A 21,579-nucleotide genomic window follows, 5' to 3' on the forward strand; every position below is an offset into this window, starting at 1 on the left:
AACAGAAAGAGAGGGCGATAAAGACAAAGGAGAGGAGAAAGAGCTGTCCGTAACGAGTTCTGTCCTACATTCACAAAGGCGGTGTTAAATCATGCTCTACTAGGCAGCACACACAGCCAATACAGCCAGGATCCACACACACACTTACACATTATTTCTCACATACACACACTGTACCTGCAACCCACGGATACACAGTCCACAGTATGACTTAAAGCACCAAGTGAAAAGGCTGAACAGGCTATGAAATACAAGATGGTTATTAACAATGCCGCAGGTTTTTTTTTTCTTTTTATAAGACATATTGTGTTTGTTTTCAGGTTCATCATTTTATTTTAGGTTACTACTAGAGTAGTTTTTCATGCTTTAAAGCTAAAAAATGCATCCGTTTTCTCATACTTTCACATATTTATTCATACAGTATTGATGCTTTGTCTGTTTTAGGTACTGTCTCGTTAACGTCCTCTCCCCCGAATACACATGCGGATCTGATAGGTCAGCTCACACACGCCTGACCCAGCACTGCAACCAACAACGACAGAGCAGCTGTGCTATATCAACTTCTTACGTGCAAAAATAGCGGTGATGCATACCTTATGCAAATGTGTGACGTGGTGACGTGGTGTGATGTCATGAAGTCCCAGAATCAAAGGTGGGACTACTAACGAGGCGTTTCAGGGCCAGTGTTTTCTGTGGGACAAAGGAGGTTCTGTTGGTGCAGACTTTGACCTTTGTAATGTTCAGGATTTTTTAAATGTAAATTAACATTCTGTACATAAAACACTAAAGGAAAGGAAAATAATGAAGAAGGGAATAGGTTCCTTTTAAACTGCTCTAACTTAGAGGGCAACACAGACAAAATAAAGCTGAAATATAACCACTACATTGCAATCCAGATCAGCAGATGTTAAGAACTTCCACATCTGAAAAGCAACAAGAAACCAGCTTCCCAAAAGACACCGAATCCATATCTCCCCCTCAGTGTGAAGTCCAGGCACTCTTTTAACAGCTCAAGAAAGGAAAAAAAAACAGACACTTCACTCTCTGAGCGACTGAAATGCACATGAAAAAGTGTTTGCTAAAACAGCGAACACATATGGTAACAAAGCCGAGGAAGAGAGGAGAGCCCTGCCATGTTTCTCTCTGTTGCTGTTTCAAAGGCTGTCAGTCTCATCTGCATATGAAGAACATAATCTTGTAGCTTCATTAATTGCTGGGAGTGCGCTCTACTCTGACAACTTACTTCTAAGTTTGTTTACCTCATTTCTTTTTTTTACCCTACGTACGGACCATGATTAAAATAAAAATAATCTATTTCACTCTGAGCAGTGTTGATGCTCCATTCCAAAACATTTAACCAATGGCAAACATTTGCATATCACACAGACTCATCTTCCTGAAAAGCGAAACACTGAAACTCATTAAAATGAAAATCAGTTAAAACCTTGTGTAACCTCAAAACTCTGTTCTGTACCGACAGGATGGCGAAAAACATGGCACGAGGCGTACCGGTGCAAAACATGGTGGCAGGGGTCAGATTTTAATCACAGTGTCATCAAAATAACACCCTCTCACTCCTTTGTGAATAGGGGTACAGAGGAAATGCTGTGCTTTTGGCTGTCTCTTTTCAGCTCAGTGTGCCAGAATAGACTTAGTTTTGTTTTTCCATTCATGTCTCATAAAACAAAAATACTGTTTTTAACCTTTGCTGCGGTCCACATCAGCCTCATGCAGACACGGACCACTTCTCTACGAGCTTAGCAAGTCATTTTATCTACATGAGAACAGAGGTACTGCAAACACAGCCAACATGCCACCACAGCCACACAGCTGATGTACGGTAAATTATGTATTACTGTTGGCACCATCAAAGTATATTTCTTTTACTTCAAAAAATCATATTCTTAATAATAATAATAATAATAATAATAATAATAATAATAATAATGACAATGACAGTAATGCAGTATCAAAGTTTATCAAGTATAACATGTTCAATGATCTCCACTTTAGCATGATAGCGTGCTAGTTAGTTGCTAGTTAGCAATAGTAAGTATAGTTGACTGGATGATTGGACTGTCATCACTCTGCCAGTGTTTGGTCTAAACCTCTATATCAGATTACACAACGATCCCAATGCAATCACAGTTTCAATGGTGTAAGATTTTCAAGCAATTATGAAAATATCACAGTTTACTGTATTACAGAGTTCCAATTATTAATATCAGTTAGACTGACCCTTAGTGGAATGAAAACAGAGGGGTGTTTTTAGTTGAACATATGCTTTCTTATAATTCAAAGAAATCTCCAGACAGACATTAAAAAAAATGTATATATAAGTTTATATCAAGTTTTAGTACACTGTGGCAGAATTCAACACTGTACAGAAGAAAATGTACATGTAAATATTGTAAGACTGCATCATTTTTTTTGAATAAAACTACTATAAACATAGTGCAATTCTGAATCTGTGTAATTCTGAAGTTCATACATTTTGATTCCTGCAGTATTCGTGCAGAAGGGCTCTTTCCTAAATTGCACAAATGAATCTGTTTTTGAATACTCATGACTACAAGCTGCTACGTGGCTCAGATATACACATTACAGAACGAGCTCCCATGTTTTAGTGCTGAACACCAGAATGATCTCTTTTGGCGTTTTTTTTTAATTTTTTTTTTTATGTGACTGTACAGTCTGTGGCAGCACAACTCCAGGCAGGCCAGTGGCATACTGACAGCTACTTCCTAATGATCTCTCCACACAGACTGCATGTCTGACCAAGTTAAGCTAGAAATGGCACACATTTTGTCACATAGCTTCTACCTTCTAACATTTGATGATAATGAACTGATCACAGCTAAGAGAGTTGGACATGGCGCTTTGTTGGATCTTCCAGAGGCACGGTGTGATCGATTCAATGGAAAACCAGATGCATGATGTGCCCAAAACCACTTCTGCCATGCACACCAAACAGATACCCTTCTATTCTATGCAAGCCAGCATCCGATGTACACAATCACACAAACTTTGCATAAGTTGATATAAGCATGTGAGAGCTGCTTCAGTTCATCGCTTGAGACTGACACTTGATCAGCCGGGCGTTGTGTGGAAAAAAATGAAAAAAAACTCTAGAGACGCCAAATAATCAGACATTTCAAGTCTCTGTATCACCCGGCTCCACGCCGCTATAATAACTCTTCTCTGGAATTTTCGCTGAAATTTCGCCATGCCACTCAGTGCAGCTCAAGTAGAGTATAGTGTGCAAGTCTGAAAATTGAGTAATTTAAAGACAGCGCAGAAGAAGATTGGAGAGGAGTGAAGGAGAGAAAAATAGAGAGGCCCCGCGTGCCCGTGGAAATGGCAGTTAAGGTCGGCGATGGCAATGTTTGGGCTTGAGTCAGAGCGGAGCAGTGGCTGCATGAGAGCAGCAAAGTGCTGCGGGGCTCCGGGGAATACCCTCCACTAAGCTCGGGAAAAACACACCCGCACAGTATGAAACCCTCTTAGTGAAAGAATAAACAGATCCATGCGCACACTCAGGCACACAATACTAAAAACAAACATGTGCACGGATATAAAAATAAACAAACGGGGTGAGGATGCAACTGCGGAGAGCACACACGCATGTGCACTCAGAAACCTAAAAAGACTGAGAACACCGGACAGTGTAGAGCACAGAATTCTCACGTTCAAGTTCTTTAGGCTTTCGCTTGGATAAATAAGTATAGAGCTGCACGATTTATTGCACAGTGGATTTGCTGTCACCCTCTAAATTCATTTGACAATTGATTCATTGGTTTGAATCATTATTTAAAGAAAAAAAAAATCTTGGATTCCAGCTTCTCACATTTGTATTTTTTCTCGTCTCTTTACCCATCTATGGCTGAATATGGGTTGTGAACGTAAGAACACATTTACTAATGTAATTTGGGGCTGACTGACTTTTTTCCCCATACTGTTCTGGTCCAAAGGTCCTATGCTAAACACATACACTCCCCTGGTGCTCAAAGCTCCAAGGCTGGATTGCTAGCTGCACAGCTAACTAAGCTAACTAGCTAGCGGTAGCAGCAGTTAGCAGTTATGTTGTTCCCCTGGTGCTTTGAGTGTATATTCAACAGGACTCCAATTTGTAAATAATGTACCTTCAATGAATCAAGAAATAGTTTTTTGCCCGTATGTGCATACATACATATTTTGCCCTCTTACCTTGGCATGATCCGTTGATTTCCTCAAATCCCGTCTGGCACACACACTTCCCGATAGGCACCAGCCACTCTCCCTCTGTGCTACAATGCATCCTGGGAGGCTCGTACAGGGGCAGGGAGTTGTTGACGCAGCGGCCCACCACCTCCACCAGCTGGGAGGCCTCCGAGCCGGGGATCGTGTCCTGGAACTCGGCTAAACTCTTCACCAGAAACGGGCAGCGCTTGTAGAAAACACGCACTGACACGAGCGCAATGCAGGCCCCCAAATCCTGGAAAGCCAGGTAGAAGCCCTTGTGGGTTAAGGGACCAAGGTCGCGGACTTCAGTGTTGAGCTTCATCACGCGGTCCCCCAGGTCCAGCTCGGTGAAGCTCTCATCAGCTGCGATCGTGTCAATTTTGATGTACCTGCTCTCCTTCATCGCCCTGTCCTCCTCCTCCGTGATCCCCGTTCCGTCTCTCATCTCTCCTTCCTCCATTTCATCCTCATCTCCGTTCGTTTCATAGTAATACATGTTAAACGTCTCCTTGCAGGTTCCGACCCCCCCAGGCAGGCTGTTGCAGTCTCTCAGTGTGAACTTGAGCTCGATGAAGACCCGCTGGGCGCCCTCGGTCAGGATCCAGTTGGTGTGGAGCCAGTTGTTCTGGTTCTGCTCCATGACCCGGCACACTTGGTAGGTGTGGATGGGAGCGTAGTCCTCGTCTACTTCCCCGATCTCCTCCCACTGCCGCACAGAGAAGAGGGAGATTAATGGAGAGGAGCACAATACTCAAGTGGATTGTGAGTACCTCAAAATCGAAGACTCCTTGAATGAATTTATTTATTTACCAGCGATGAACAAAATGTGTCATTAGCAGAGAGCGTTTTGGCAATATCAGACTCATTTATTAAGGCAAACATCTTGTCGTGCTTAGACATGATTTAACAATTGAAAAAGTTGGCTCCTTTTGCTCAAGGGCTTTGCAGAAAAAAAATCGTTCTTAGAGTAGTTCTCAGTCTAAGTACTGGAACAGTCCAGTGTTGGTATCAGTGCCAAAACTATGATATCTGTGGAAGTGTCAGAAAATCTCAAATAATACCCACATCTGCAGAGAATTGATATCCAATGAAATGTATTAAGAATAAGCTACAGCAATGCCTTTTTAAAAGGCTTAATGGTGGCGAGGAAAGTGTGTGCGTGTGCATGCTTGTGTGTGTGGCTAGGTATAGATAGTGGAATAATCCTCATCCCTTCCACCTCATTTCATCCTATTGCAACAGACAGGAGAGAATGAGGCAACGTTATAGGGTATATATGCACTTACCCTGAATGAGGGGTGGAGTCGGTGTCAGCGGAAAAAAAAGAATTAACTTAAAAGGTGCGTTATCTGTGCATATAGTGTAGCTATACCCTATGTGTGTGCGCATAAATGTAAATGATTCTGTCAGTGTTCCAGCTCGTGTGTGTGAGCGTCTGCATCCACGCCTGTAAGTGTGTGTGTGTGTGTGTGTGTGTGTGTGTGTGTGTGTGTGTGTGTGTGTGTGTGTGTGTGTGTGTGTGTGTGTGTGTGTGTGAGGCAGCAGCATTAATTCCCTCTGCAGGTCTCCTGGGACGTGGCTATTATCTGCATCACTAGCACTCTCCCATGGCTAATACGGGCGCTTCATCATGTCACCCTAATATGGCCAGAGGGACCAGACTATGATCTGGTGTTATAGCTTAATAGCCCATATTAATCAATCCTTGCTGTAGCCGTTGTATACAGCCTTCTGTCTTTGTCTTTTCTCTCTCATTGCTCTGTCTTGTTCTCCATCTGTCTTTTTCTCTCCCCATTCCTCCCTGCTCCTTTGGTTGGCCCCTTTTGTTTTCTGGTTATCATCATTCAGTTTCGGAACCTTTTGTGAATGAACGAAGTTGAGGAGGTTTCTTTCTCCCAAACCTTAATTCGTCATAGTTATAGAAATAATTGAATACCATATGTAACAATATTCAGGGGCGACAAACCAAAACTACTGTCATTTCAATAAAGAAGTCTGGAAATAATTGGTCTCTTTCAATCATTCTGTGACTGATTCGATTCTGCAAACAGCAGGGCACAGTGAAAGGAGTTGATTACTTCACTGAGAAGTTGGAGGTGTGCAGTCTTCATATAACAACTTACTGCGTCTGTCAAACTGATGCGCTGCAACAAATGCAGACTATGGCTGTTTGTATTGGTTGACAAATTTTCGATGAACGGGTGGTAAGATCACTGACGAGCACATTTCCTCTGACTACTTCATAATGAAAACCAACTCATGTTTCACTAGCCAAATGCTTTTAATGTGAAGCTGCAGCAGTAGGAAATAGTCAGTTTGCATTAGCAGCTAGAAGGTACGATATGTAAGAACTGGACGCAGATGAACTCCAAACAAATAGGAGCAGCGCATCACCGGGGTAGCTCTGACTGCTGCTAACTGTATTCTGTTCATGACCTTAGCTACTGTTAGCTTGTTAGCTAGGTTAGCTGTGCAGCTAACTTGAGAGTATCTGTTTGTGATACTGCAAATACAGAAAATAAGTGAGCCAAGGGTTCAATCACCATTGCTTCACCGCATTCAAAGATTGATGGTGGCTTGACAGATTTATTTTCGAGATATTACATATTCTTCGAGATTATCACTTTGAGGTTAGGGTTACACTAAACGCATTATGCTAACGAGGGTCGTCACAAGTACACTGTAGATGCACAGACAGATCTGTGTGCGCTTGTGTGACTGAGTCCCGATGACTCCCAGCAGACTCCAGCCCAGTCGGTCCCAGTGCAGACATTAAGCCTCTTACTGGTTAGATCACACAGATCCACCAGCCTGTTCTGAGCTTTACACAGCTTAACACACATGCTCACACACACACAAATCATTATTGGTAGCTCAGCAGGAGGTTTAACACACGACCCTCACTATTTTTGCCTGGTTCCAAATGGAGTCAGTGTTTGTGTACATAAATCTTGATTGCCATTGTTGCCACTGGACGTCCTCCCACTCTGCAAGCTCTACCTTATTAACAGCGTCTGATTGCTAATTGTAAATGGGATGTGTCACTTGCTTAAGACATCAAACAATGATTTAACATTTGCAAATAATTGCTATCTGAAATTAGCACTGAAACAAGCACTTTGCACAAGTTAGTGGGGCTTAATTATATTAGATTTAATTATATTTAAAAAAAAATAAGGCTATTATAGGCTATTGTATATTGAGAAAAGGGGTTTCATGTTCCTATTTCATGGAATCTTTATAGACTAGTGTACTGTACATGGTATTCAGGTGGTTTAGGGCCTCCGGGGTCAAACACAAGGCTACGCACAAGGAGCAACATACTAACACTACGGGGTCAGGACCACCCATGCTAATGTGAGGCACCGTAGACACAAAAGCATTCACTAATAGGGTACCTGACAACTGTTTTAATGGTCATTTTAAAAGCTCTTTGTCTCCAAATGAGTCTGTAAAGAAAGTAACCAACCATTTGTTTTAAAGATGTGATACTCAGTGAAGCCACATCACTTTAGTGCAATTCACACAACCTCTTCTTAAAGGGTCAAATTCCAAGAAAAATACGCGTTTTCCACTCACCCCCTGTGGTATTTCTAAAAAGGAGGGACATTATTGACATGAACAAAAAACATAAAATACAATTTAATTTGCCCAAATCATACCAGGGAGGCAACAGAAGATTCTGAAGCCAATCTTTCAGCCCTTGACCCCCTAACATTTTTTAACATTATTTGGGGACAATGCAGGTGATATTTAGGTATGCACAACATGGATTCTTTTTTTCAGACTATGCTGGTAAGTGACAATTTCACATTTTTTTATTGTGAAAAGAAGTTCCTAACCTGTAGTTCATGCAAACCCCAGGTAGTGAGCAAAGATTTGAGATAAGATTATTTTCCCTTCCGCTCTGAGCCCTTGGGGGAACATATATTGGAAATTGCATGCCGTCTTCCTCCAAAACTGTAAAAAGAAAAAAAAAAAAAAAAAATGCTCACACAGGGGATGATATGTTTGGCCCTCTAGTATACTGTTGTGTAATAGTCGGACGCCGTGAACCATGAACATTTATAATGGCGTCTCCCTCGTCTTATCTCTATTTATTGCCCTATCATAAGGCACCTTCCTGGCTGCCAAAGAGAACTTGTATTCTTGAGGCCACAAGTTCTCTCTCACACTTCTTTGTCCATTTCAGGTTGTTACTGTCCTGCAGCTCTCCATCTGTCCACTCGCTCTCCATGTTGCTAGAATAACCGGCGAGGGGTCCTCCAGGCAAAAATGTACTCTGGCCTCCTGCTAGCTATAATGACTTCAAGACAGAGTTCCAAATTACAGAAAAGGGAATTTATTGAGGCTTTATTAACGTTAGTTAATATTCTGCCACCGTATAAAGAATCGTTTTGTGCATCCATGGTGAACTGATGCTTCTAATGTGGACGTAATAAAAGCCAAGACACTGACAGGGCCGGATCCAAATAATAATAAATAGTCCGAATAACCACACATTCTTAATTTCAGACCTTCTCATGCAGCCTTAACCTCTCTTTCACCTCTACGCGGTCTCTTCCCTATGTCCTGCCCTTGCTCCCGACACTGAACTGTCCCCACAGGCTCCCCATTAGTGTGTGTGTTTGTTTTCGTGGTGTGTGTCTGTGTCAGTGTGTCACATCCGTCAGGAGACCCCACGTGGCTGTGCTGAGTGCCCTCCTGGCTCTAAGTCTATAAAGCTGTCCCCAACTTATTATTACAAGCCATTACCGCTGACCCTCACGACACCGTAATAGAACTGTCCCTTTCATTCCTTAACATACAAGAACACCCCCTCCCCCAGCTCCCCTCGCCCCCCTGATTCTCTCCAACACCCTCTTCTTGTTCCTCACTCCTTTGCCTTTTCATTTCACTCATGTCCATCATCATTTTCCCTCTATGTGTCCTCTATTCTTCCTTTAATTATCCAATCTCAAGTCTAACCCAGAAACACTGATCGACTGCTTCCCCCCCTTTCTCTAGCTCAGCGTCTGACTTCCTGACTTCCTCCTTGTCCCCAATTCCTGCTTCCCTCCTCCTAGCCTACCTCCCGTCAACCTTTCCTCGATAATTTCCTCCTTTGCCTTAGCGCTCTCCGCTCTCTTCTGTCCGTTCTTCACGGTACTATAATGTGCTTTCGGGAAAAAAAAAGAGGCTCTGCTCTGGGCAAACACTCCCTCAGCTGTTCACACAGCAGCTCCGTTGGGCCCCCGACACATCAAGCCAACTATCAGGCATCACTGGGGCCATCTCTGAGTGATCATTGGCCAGAGTTTTGCAGCGTGTTCAGTACCTTTGATGCTACCCTGCCCGCATCTCTGCTAAATTGAGCATGCTGAATAAGCAGACATAGTGCTTTCGTGTGACTTCGCCTTATTTTTAGTGACATCTTGTTCTGGCTCAGGAAAAAGGAAATGGAAGAAGGGAGTGAGTCTCCTGTCTATGAAATTACATGTTAGCTGTTGTAGGCCACATGGCGGGCATATAAACTCATATCTGGTCAAATGAGGTGTCACTCATAGGTCAAAGGGTCGGCAGCCATCTTAGGTATTACTGCTGTTTAATGCAGTTTTGCAAATAGAGCTATTCTCCTTCTATTCTTTGTTTTATAGACCAAATCATTTATGGATGATTAAATAAAATATTTAACAGATTCATTAATAGTAAACGTGATCATAAATGTAGCCCTAATTGCAATGAGATTTTCCCTTCAAATGTTTCAGCCCTGAAGAACAGCACAAACAGGAGTGGCAAAAGTAAACTTCATCGTCCTATTGCAACTTTTGGTCCGACGTATTCTCAGTTCTTGCTTTGAGCACAGATCAAGTCCATTTTAAAAGAGTGCTGGGATAATGCTGGGCTAGTTCGGCTTGTTCTGCAATGCTAAGTCTGAAGGTTTTTCAAAGGACTTTTACCTCTCTCGCCGGCTAAGAGCGTGGTGCGTGTCAGCTGTCAGCAAGTCATTGGCTACTGTCTTTGTGCTTTCCTCTGATCAAATATTTATGAGTAGAAGCGGTGTGACGTAATGTGAAACAACAGGTTTCATCAGTCTGTTTTTGTCACCGTCAGATCTTTTGAGGTCAACTTGGAGAGTCAGGCCCAGTGGATATTGCCTATTAGTGTTTAGATAAGGAGTAAAATAAAAGTAAAATATTTCCCTCCCATTAGTGGCACTTTCCATCCTGAATTTCTTTGATTTAGTCTTGTCCCACCACGATGCTTAAAGATGCAGCAGATGAGAGCACCCACCAAATGGCACGTGATCGGCAGCGTACCCAATCTACGGACAAACACTCCTCCAATGTAATAGGAACAGGAAATTACGGAGGTATTACATGACAGAGAGTGGAAAGAAACCAAAATTCCTCCATTTTCTCCTCAGCTTCAACTTCACTTTTTGTCCCCCTTTTGGTCAAACACTACATTAATATTAATGCTTGGGAAGCAAACATTCATTAACCGAATGGAATTCCAAATCATGACTTTTTTGAAATACCAGCAATATGAAGTGTCTTCCAACTACAGCTCAAATGTAGAGCTTCAAGCAACCTTTCATGAACTTTGGTGACTGTTTTCTTCCTAATGATGCTAATGATGATAATGTTTTCTGTATCCGAAACACAACTTACGAATAATGTCCAACATTACATCTCTACACAAATGCTAATTAATTGCACTAAAATCTGACAACAACCATTTCTCCACATTCTCCATCATAAAGCCTCATCAACTTCATCTCGTCTGATGCCGAAATCAAACCGCAACGGGACGTGGGAAGGAGAAAGCGTTGCATTGGAGATATGCAATTTGGTTTCGGTTTCCCTGATTTATCAGTGACTTCCTTCCAATACTTGTTTCCAATATGACTTGTATTCTTGAGGTCCCACTTCTCCCACACACACATCTTTGTCCATCTCAGGTTGTTGCCCTCTGACCATCTTGCAGCTCTCGGTCTCTCTTCAATTCTCTCCACCTCTACAGATTAACCTGCTAGGAGGCCTCCCGCTAGCCATAATATCTTTGAGAGAGACTTCAAATGTGTTTTTTCTTTTAAATGGCACTTTCAGTATATATCCTGCTTCTGTATAAAGAGAAGAGGAGGCTCAACTCTGAACTCTGAAAGTTCAAGGAGCTCATCACATATGACGAGAGGGTTCCCAGTGACAACTTAAGCTCTAAAACCAAAATATTCATGTTTTACAATCAAAAGTCTTCACTTTCAGGCAACTGTGTCAGTGTCGTGCTGTTCGTCGAAACGCTGTCAAAACTTCAAGGTCATCCGTCAAATTTCAAACACCTATTCTACTCCAACTCATTTTTTTCTTTTTTTTGCCCAAATATATGTTTCAAGAACTTTCAAGGCACACCAAAGCTTTTGGAAGAGAAGAGCAGCAACAGAGAGAAGGTGGCGTGATAACAAAGACAAGCAGATGACAAGAATAAAAAAAGAAAATGGGGATGAGGAGCAAAATGAACATTCAGGGACCAGGGAGGGATGGGAGGGACAGGGAGGAGAGCTGAGCCAAAAAAAGAAGTGAAGAATGAGAGGAGAGACGACGATGGGGACAGAGGGGGGTGGAGGAGGAGAAAATGAGGGATGAAACAAACCATCTGGAACATGAGACAAAAAAGAAAAACTTCTGCGCCTCCTTAACATCTTATTTAGCAAAAGAAACCGGCTGCCAAGAGTGAATATGTGTTTGCGTCCATGGAAAACAATGCTGCCGACTGGGTTCATTCGTATAAATACAGAGCATTATATGAAATATAATAGCCGATAACAATAATGTCTGTTATTTAAAACTGCCAAACAGGTTGTGCGCTTTTTCATATTATTATTTTGTCAGACATATTTGTCATTTCAGTGTCAGACAACAAGTTATTATAGAAAAAAAGGCATTTTTTTTTTAAATAAAGACATGTCAGCTAATAATTAAGTATTCCATAATGAGATCCTTACATCGTCTTATCACGTCTTTTGTTTCCTCTCCCTCCGCCTACTCTGAATGCACTTATTTATGCAGTGGCATTGTGGAAACCAAACACCATAATCACATCTTCATTAATATGATTGCGCATACGGCTGCTTTTGTCAGCACTATCTCTCCCATCTACATACAGCCACAGAGTGGGCCGTGATTTGAATATCCCGGAGCTGAGGAAGCGCCATGGTCAGCACTATCGGTCTGGCGTGTATAGCTGCATATTTGCCAACAGGAGTTGTGAGTATATGAGAGATTTTCCATGTGGATCAAATGGATGCACAAATGAATTCCTGTTCAGCACTATCTACCCCCACAAGGATGGGGAATTTGATTTTTTTTTTTTTCCCACAGAAAGGTGGCAGACTCGGCTGTGAACTACTGTCTCATGAGTCGAGCTGGTGTTAAAACTCCAGAATACTAAAATAATAAAATAAAATACACTATGTGAAACCATGAAATAACCATTTTCCAACTCTACTAAGTCATCCTCTAATTAGACTGGGAATACTCGCAAATGGAAACTCAATTCCTGGCTTGATATATTCCGTGGTGACTTTCAATATCTTATTCATGAATTCAATTTACCCGGATAATGATCTGAGAGTTCTTGGAAATTAAAAGACCTTTAACCTTGATTAAACAAATGAAGAGTCTGTACTTCAGGGGAAAAAATATGTCACAGGTGTCTTCTTTACACACAGTAAGTGAGCTCACGAGGTAAAGTAGCAGTATTGTGCGTATAATGGCCGATTATTTGTTTTAGATGGAAGAAATGCTTAATTTTGTATTTTGCCTTGATGTGTTTTAGTGTTAAGGTGTATTAACTAAACTAATCTAAAGACCTCTGCTCATTTTAGGAAACCATGAGCCTCTTTATAAACAACCATCAGTGGACAATGATACTGTTACTGACAACTTCAGGTATCATTGCAGCAGCTTTGAAAGTATTCGTCAAATTTGAGGCTTATGTCTACAAAAACATAGCAACAACTATCATCTTGAAACATCTTCGAAATACTCACCCCATTCTTCGGATAGGCCACCCATCCAAGGTCTCCCATCACAGAGCGAGAATCCAGCAGGTTCACTGTTGAAAGGATCAAAGACACAGACATAGTTTTAAGCACAGACGAACAACCAATCAAAACAATCCTAAAACTACAATTCTGACTTCCTTGTTCGGTAACCCAGCCTCTGACATTCTCATCGTGCAGTTTCCATTTAGGAACAATGGTCAAGATTTTTTCATTTACTACTTTGATTAAGATAAAACCATTTACAGTCATCACGGGTATTCAGCTAATGAAGGTCAAGTTGCTCCAGGTGTATAACGAAGGCTGATTGCTGAGCAGACTGACTCGAATGTGAGTTTTGAGACTTTCTTAATCACAAATGGAACACTGATGAGCACCAATTCACAATAGCTGCAACCCGGGACGTGCAGGCATCCAAACACTCAGGCTTTAACACATGCACACAAGCACACAGACACAAAGTCTCAAAGACAGAAAGTTGCGGTTGCTGTTGGTTGACGCAGATTTGTGGAACAACAAACAAAGAGATTTTTGTGGAGAAATGAACTGATGAAACAATAGATGGAGCAATGAAAACGGAACTCTGCTTTGTCCAATGCCTCCCGCAAGACAAGAGATGAAGCTTCATGTTCACATGTGCATGATGGTTGCCGCATCATGTGGCGCATCGGTTGTGCGTGTCCTCAGAAATGAACGCCACGTCCGCAAGATTCAATAACGAACATACAGTTACCAAGCAAGTATCTCGCCATCCTAAGTGTTTATGACAAATGGTTCATGACTTATGAAAGGCAAAATTGCATCTGAATGCCTTTGTGCAAAGTTTGGTCATGTCACATAAATCCATTTAAGAGGTGCGCACCTTCTTGTTATAGACCTCCCACTGCCACACCCCCTTTTTAACCTCTTTGAATGAGCAGTTAATCAGCTGTCCTTGGGCTTCTGACCAACATTTACACAAAATCCTGTGCAAGACTGTGTATCCACTTAAAAGTTAGGGTCCTTCCTGTGATAGGCCTAGCCAGTTGGCATGCACACAAGCGCACACCTTCACGCACACACTTGACCTCCATGCCAAACTGCAGCATCCTATGGTGAAATCTGTGGCTGCCAAGGAGTGGGGAAGTTTTTGTGGAAAGGCCGACTGGTAGCAGCTTAAAAAATGACTTTCAGTCTGTAAAGACATATATTCACCCTGATCTGTTCCTCAGCCTGGATATCATGACAGGTACTGCAACATAATTTCTATTCCATTTCTTCCCTGAATCTTGGCGTCTCTATTATGAGCTGACAGTATAAGGAGCTCTCCGTTTCTCCATTTCCATTTGTGCACTAAACTGGTATTCGATGAATAGCAGGGATTTTTGTGCACAGTAGTTTAAATGCCAAGAGTCACTTCATGAGTCAAAGTTGACATAACACTTGGCATGGCCTGGAGAGCTGTGCTAAGTGGCTATTATATATTTACACCGCTTTGGTGGAGCTGCACATTTGTGAATGTTGTTGGCCAAAAACTGCCGCTCAACCCCGACAGCGCTCTCCGCTCACAGTGATCCATTAGAATCCTCCTTTCCCAGCTTTTTTTAATGAAAGCTGTCAAGTGCAATTACCTGACCAGTGCACTCCTTGAAACATGTTTTCCATCTCCTCCTGTGCAGCACTGGTCCAATTCTAGTCCTCGGAGTTCAGACGGCAAGCTCTCCTCTGAGGGCTCTGTGGCTCTATCTCAGACTAAAACACTTTTACTGCAAACGTAAATGCCACGTGCGAGTCCCACAGACTCAACTTGGATCCCAGCTTGAAGTCTATGTTTCAGTTACCGGATGATATGAGAAAAAGTGAGGAAAATCATCAGCACCTTCTTCACAGGCGCCGAATACGGTAAATCACATCTGTGAACATATGGTGTCTTGCAACAGCTTTATGAATCATCCGAGTTCGCCATGACTTGATGTGCTCAGAAAAAAGGCGACTAAACTTCTGTCAGGCCGGAGTTCAGTCGTCTTTATCGCATCTGTGATAACGTATGGCTTGTTCTGTGTCTGACACACTGCGTACACAAACAATAAAAGAGAAAGTCCAACTGAATAACCCGCTGTCAAGGTTTCCGTCTCCATGAAATGGGAGCAGAATGAGAGCTAGACATCGGAGCAAAGCAATATCAGTTACATCCATAGTGACTCTTAGCGACGTATTCGATCTCATCTGGGTATTGAACTTCCCTAATTTTTTGGCATTTGCTCGATACCAAATTTTGAAAAATGTCCTTTCATTTAATACCAAAATGTGACATGCTTGTTTTTCCTAGTAGTGATCTAATGTTGTCTGGGCATGCAGGAAAAATACTGGGTTACACCAATATCCACGGCTCACCATGTGTATTTTTTTGTGTAACGCAAATTTTTGTTAAAACGGATTTCATGAGATTGGTATGGGAAAAATTACCGTTCAGGAACCGCTCGCATAGTCAAGGTTCCAGTATCAGTATTGGTATTGAAATACGTCAGTGTCTCTCGAATGTCTCTTTTAAATGAACACTGCTGATTTTTACCTATAACTGCTCACAGTTAAGGGGGAAAAAAAAATCTTCAATCCATTGTTATTCTCTCTTGAACGACTATGTCTCCTTGCTGAATAATGGATACTTTAAACCCAGTTCTCGACTTCCTGATCTTCTGTAAGCCCGGGCCAAGTGTTCCTTACTGTTAAACCAACCAGATGGTAACATGTGACGGACACAAACACGCGCATCGTGTTTATGTTCAAAGTTGCTGTCTTTTTCTTAAGTTTTGGTGGGCACGGCTGAGCTTGAGCAAGCATAACGGAACTAAGCAATCTGTTTACTTTAATTATGGATCATTACAAGTACGCCATGTTTGCCAGTACTGCGCCAAGAAGCATATATAATCATTTGTAATTGCATCGCGGCCCTCGAATCGAATTCGAATCAAATTGAATTGTGGAGCACCTAGAGATTCACACTCCTATAATTAATGGCTTTCTTCCTAACTTGCAAACATTTTCCCATAAGTGTCTTATTATTTCTCCACAAAATCTGCATTTAAATGTGTATGCAAATGACTGGCTCTGTCTTTTTCCACGGCCCAACTGTTGCTCCATCTTCTCTCCTCCATCGAAAAGAAGAAAAAGGATCCGAAACGAGCCAGGTTGGTAAAAATTTGAATATCTCGCTTAGTTCACCCTGCAAGATTCCTGGGCACTTAATTTTTGCATTTTCAAAGTGTTACTTCTTGCTACAGTTTGGAGCTGCCAGCTGGAAAACTGTCCCGGTGAAACATTAACGCAGAACAAACACCATCACTGCCCGTAGGAGCTCGAATCAATCATCAATTAATCCCATGAATGCTATCCATACTCTAAACCAGCTGTTGAGTACAGTACTTTGTCACATGTCCCGTGATAAGCCACGTTATAAAACAGCAATATGAACCCTGCACCAGTGTCAACAAAAGAGCAGACATCCGCAGCACAAAGGTGGAGTAAGCAGAACCAAACATGAAGACAGAGCTGGTTCAGTAACCCCTCCCATCACACACACACACACACACACACACACACAACTCTATCTAGTCTTACTGTCTCCACCGCTCTGCCGAGAATAATAAAAGATGTCCTTAGGAGGCGATTAGACAACTAATTAGGCCATAAAGAAGAGATAAGTGATGCTGAACTAGATCACAAGGGATGCGTTACCTCTTTCACTCTCCGGCGCGCTCTCCAAGGATCAAACCACCTAACAAGTTCGAGCTCAGCCGTGACAATGATCTACAGAACTTATTATTAAAAGTCATCACCGCCGAACGGGTGGGTGGGTGGGGGGGATTTAAAGGTTCGCGGTGACATTACTTCAAGGATACTCTAAGCATTTCAAATACGTCGAGGAGAAAAGTGGATTTCCAGCACGGGGAGCGCTGATACAATTCCTCCTGACGTGACGAGTGAATGGTTGATCCGAGAGGCTCAAGTGCTAGTGCGGACTTGACCCTCGGTGACCATGTAATACAGTCTTCTCTGAAACCATTTCTTTTGAAACCAGTGGTTTAAGTGTTAAACTTGTAATTTCCTCAACACATTTGCCTCTTTGAGCTCGTCTGTACTTCGCAGTGTTTGATTGTGGCATTTAGATGTTGGCCTCGATGGCTTCAGGCTTATTGGCCTGCAACACATGCGCGCGCACACGCACACACACACACAGACACACACACACACACACACACACACCCACACACCTTTAATACCTCCGTCCTCGTTTGACCATGACCAACGAAAAAGCAAAGTGGTGGGTTTTAAATTACCCAAAGCGCAGGCCTGCACGCTCTCATCACCCTCATTAGTCAGACATTATCATTAATAGAGCACAATAACAATCTCTTAAAACAGATGTGTGGCATCTGGCTGTGTGTCAAGATGCTCTCAGAAATTAAGGAATTTAAATAAGAATGGATCGGCTTCAAGGGAGGAAATTAATCAAGGTGGCGCAGTGTGTGCAGTGTTCCTCCGTCAGTTGGGGGATCACCGCAGGAGAACTACGCTCACTGTTTGAGAAATGTTCACATAATTTAGAAGGCATCGGCACTCTTCTCTGTTCAGGTTTTTCCCAGGGAAGTTGGAGTACAAACTCAGATGCAAAACGAAAGGTGAACTTTATTTTGAAAAACAGCATGTAGACTGGTAGGATTTTACTCTCGTGATGAGACAAAAACTGAGATGGGCAAGTGGCCAAAGTCCCCAAAGATTCCTCGAAGCGAGCTGAACAATGGTTTCATTTCACGTTTTTCAATTACAATAAATTAGCCCAATGAGAGAAAAGCGGTTACTTTAATTATGAGCTTCACTCTCCTCTCCAATTACGCACACAATGTACGATGGAGCCATTGCAATGCAAATATGTGGCAGATGAATGCAAAACGCGTGCTCAGTGGCAGCCTCCGGCTTCTTAAGAGGTTCGGTGTTTCACAGCTTTCATCTGATCTGGTTTTGCGAACAGAACTTTGTGTTTTTTTTTCTTTCCAGTCAAATTTGACAGAGAACACAAATAAAAGAGTTTTTTTTTTTTAACAATGTGCTGCTGCAGAGCAAAACAGTTGACAGGTCTGATGAATGAGGACGGCGAAGGAAACAAATGTGGATGTGCTTTTGAGGACTTCCCTCGCTTCCTCTCCCTCTCTCTCTCTTAATTCACTGCAGACAGAACACAAACTTATGATCCAGACTGCCATCGATTCACAGATCGCACAACTGAAATCTGACTTTAATGTTACGACAAACGGTGAGCTCGGTAAGTAAAATGTCAAGCATTTTGGCATTGGCATCAACAGGATGAGTGACTGTTTGGCCAGATTTTGAGTGAAACACTTCTTTTCGAGGGACTTTGGTGGAACTTGTACGCCAGTTTGCACCACTATGAAACATACTTAATCTCATGTAGCTCAAATACAATGTCCAACCCCTCCCGCTGCTGTAATTGAATCCAGAGGACACTGACACAAAGAGGTAACGTATGTGTTCTAGGTGAACTTTAACTATTCGATGTGTTGCCAAGGATGCCCCGCAAAAAACCCCTCCAGGAGCGTCCCATGGTCGCACTGTTGTGATTCTAAACGTCGACCGAATAAATCTGCCATGTGGAGAATAAGCAGGTTGACGAATGTCCTCCCTTTCCCGGATAATGCCGTCTAATAGCCGCAAACAATGGCATTCATCTCCAGCTACCAAAAATGCTGCTCAGTGTTCGGACAATGGCGTGGGAACAATATCTGACGTGCCGTTTGATTGATTCTTTTTTTTTCAACTATTTTCCTTTTTTTCTTGTTTCGAAGCCACTGGGTAAATGTTCTTACTGGGCACATAGCAGGGTGGCGCAGGTACATTACTTCGGCTAAGACGAGAATGGATTAGTTTAAACAGTTTGCGCCCCAGTGCATGCATATGGAAGGATTTTGCGCCAGCTGTGTGCGGTGCCAAAAGAAACAGTTCATATCTGACGAGATAAGCAACACCACTGCCAGAGACTATACCCCTCTGAAGTCAGCGGCTGTCTGGCAGGTTAACAGGATTCAGAGGTTAACAGGACTCAGTCCGCATCTTTAAAGGCAGAATGGTGGACCGGGCTGAACTCACAGCAACCTTCTAATGGTATAAAGAGGAAAATTACAATAGTCGTTAAATTCTCATTATTCTAAGGGATGAAAAAGCTGTGAGATCAATTAAATCTCACTATAACAAAAACATGGATTTTTTTTTTTGCTGATGTTGTCATTTATTCTTAAATACCATAAAGTGCTGTGAGGTCAGTGTGAACTCATCTGTATGACCGCCCTGCACGCTGCACAGGACATCGTTTAAAGATCATTCCGGTGATTTGTGCAGCGCACAGCGCGTCTGTCGGCGCTGCCAAGTCGTCGGTGGACTGCTTATCTGGAGAGAGACGCGTGTTCCGTTCAAAGGTCCTCTTTTATTTCAACCTTTTGCCGTCTCGGAACACACAGTAATTTAATGGACACCGATGTCATAAACGTCTGCAGCTCAAAATTAATTTTTGTTGGCGACCCTCCTTTTTTTCCGGGCAAAAAGGCGTCGGAACCGCGCAGTGAGCCGACGGGCACCGGCGCTGCCAGACGGACCTTTAACCGGTCACACTTGTCAGCGCCAATTAAAGCCCCGCCGAGCACCGAGCGGCGGTGTCACCGACCCTAAAGTGTCTCCATGCGCTTTTATTTATTTATTTACCTTCGTTCGCGGGGATGCACCACGCTCCGAGCAATGCCAGACTCCAAACCCACGTCCATGCCACCAGCCGAACGCCACAACTCCACCAGCGAGATTGCATGGCGCATCCAAAAAAAAACCCAAAAAACAAAAAGCGGGTACCAGGGAGGGGGAGAGAGAGCGTTCCTAAACAACAGCAGTTTGGGTCAGCATAGAGCGGGATGCCGCGGTGAAACCATCTGCGTCGTTACGCGTCCGCTCGGAGAGAAGGGAGCTCATACTATGCGGCGGCTGGAGGAAGCTACTGAGGAGCTGAGTGCGCTCCGGGTTTGGGGGAGGCGGGCGGCGCGCCGACGGGGGGGGCGGAGTGAAGCGCCGGGCTCTCCAATCACAGACCCTCCACAGGTGAACCCCACCGCTGCGGGGCTCGCTTCCCCGAACTGATAACAGATTACTCCTCAGCCGTCACCACTTCCAGATGTAACTGCATTACTTTACGGTGCCTATTAAGGTTTCCCCCTCTCTCGTCCCATGTCAGCACGAGCGACCGGGTGATGAACCGAGCGAGGCTCGTTACTTAAAGACCTCGTCACCATATGGCCAGCCACTCAAAGATCACTTAATTACCTTATAACCACGCCCCCTGGATGCATGAGACGATCTAACTCTTGATTATTGTTTAATGCCACAGGATGGGTATTTAACGATCAGTAAATGTGTTGCCAATCGGATTAGGTATGAGAATTAAAGGAATGGTTCACTCAAATTGTTGAATGCTCAGCCCCAGTGCAGATGGACAGTCAGATGAGGTGTTGCGGTCCATAAGAGATTTCTGGAGCTTCATGACAAAGCATCTTTGCATCATTCTCCTAAACATCTGAAGTAGATGGGGACTTAAATGAATAAATATGATGCCTCCATGCAGCACCATACGTTCGACATATTCCAAGTCTAAATCGATCTCAGACTGATTTTTTCAAGCTTAAATCTTCTCTGTAGCTGCTAAGATGAAAGTATTAGCGTGTCCCATCTGAAGTGGGTACAAAACGTCTTTTTTCAGGGCTTTCTAGAAACTTGGAATACACAGGATGAGCCATATGAAGCCTTTCTATATTTTTACAAAACTATTTTAAAACAAGTCCCCATCTACCTCTGAACACTGCCGTTTTGCTTGTCTTTGTGCGGAATAAGAAACTTCACCTGACTTTCCGTGGTGAATGGATAATGACTGAGTTTTCATTCGTGGGCAAACTTTTCCCCTAACCATACCATGACCCCGCTCGTTTTACTTTGGAGTCTTACATTTCATCTGTAATTGGAACATCACTCAAATGATGATGCCTCCATGACAGAGCGTCACCTCCATCCCAGGAGCTTACTGCTCGGCTGTGAATGCAAAAGCAATTCCCCTGTAGGAGGCAATACCATGTCATATTAGGGGGTGAAAAGACTGTAGAGAGAAGGAGACGGGTATAGTACAGATGGGCCCAGCAACCATGTAAATAATCGCGGATGTAATGCTGTTATTTGCCATTTAGCAGCTGTGGCCGTGCAGCACCATCCTGCCAGCAATAAAGGAACGAGGT

At 43.0% G+C, this 21,579-nt stretch overlaps 1 protein-coding gene across 3 annotated transcripts in view; it reads right to left on the reverse strand.

Moving 5' to 3' along the window:
* The window catches only part of LOC119030093 (ephrin type-A receptor 5), a 71,795-nt gene extending 51,415 nt beyond the window's left edge, over positions 1 to 20,380 (reverse strand). Inside the window, exons 1-4 of one of the 3 annotated variants that reach the window (XM_037117455.1) lie at positions 20,015 to 20,380; positions 13,253 to 13,317; positions 4,207 to 4,927; positions 615 to 690 (exon numbers count right to left, since the gene is read on the reverse strand). In XM_037117455.1, coding sequence (XP_036973350.1) covers positions 662 to 690; positions 4,207 to 4,927; positions 13,253 to 13,317; positions 20,015 to 20,114 — 915 coding nt within the window. In that variant the 5' untranslated portion in view covers positions 20,115 to 20,380 and the 3' untranslated portion in view covers positions 615 to 661. Of the gene's footprint in view, positions 1 to 614; positions 691 to 4,206; positions 4,928 to 13,252; positions 13,318 to 20,014 lie in introns of those variants that run through there. The other 2 variants (XM_037117453.1, XM_037117454.1) reach the window with 2 other exon arrangements.
* Between the last annotated feature and the right edge of the window lie 1,199 nt (positions 20,381 to 21,579).

The sequence above is a fragment of the Acanthopagrus latus genome, chromosome 12, assembly GCF_904848185.1.
Source record: "Acanthopagrus latus isolate v.2019 chromosome 12, fAcaLat1.1, whole genome shotgun sequence".
Lineage (NCBI taxonomy): Eukaryota > Metazoa > Chordata > Actinopteri > Spariformes > Sparidae > Acanthopagrus > Acanthopagrus latus.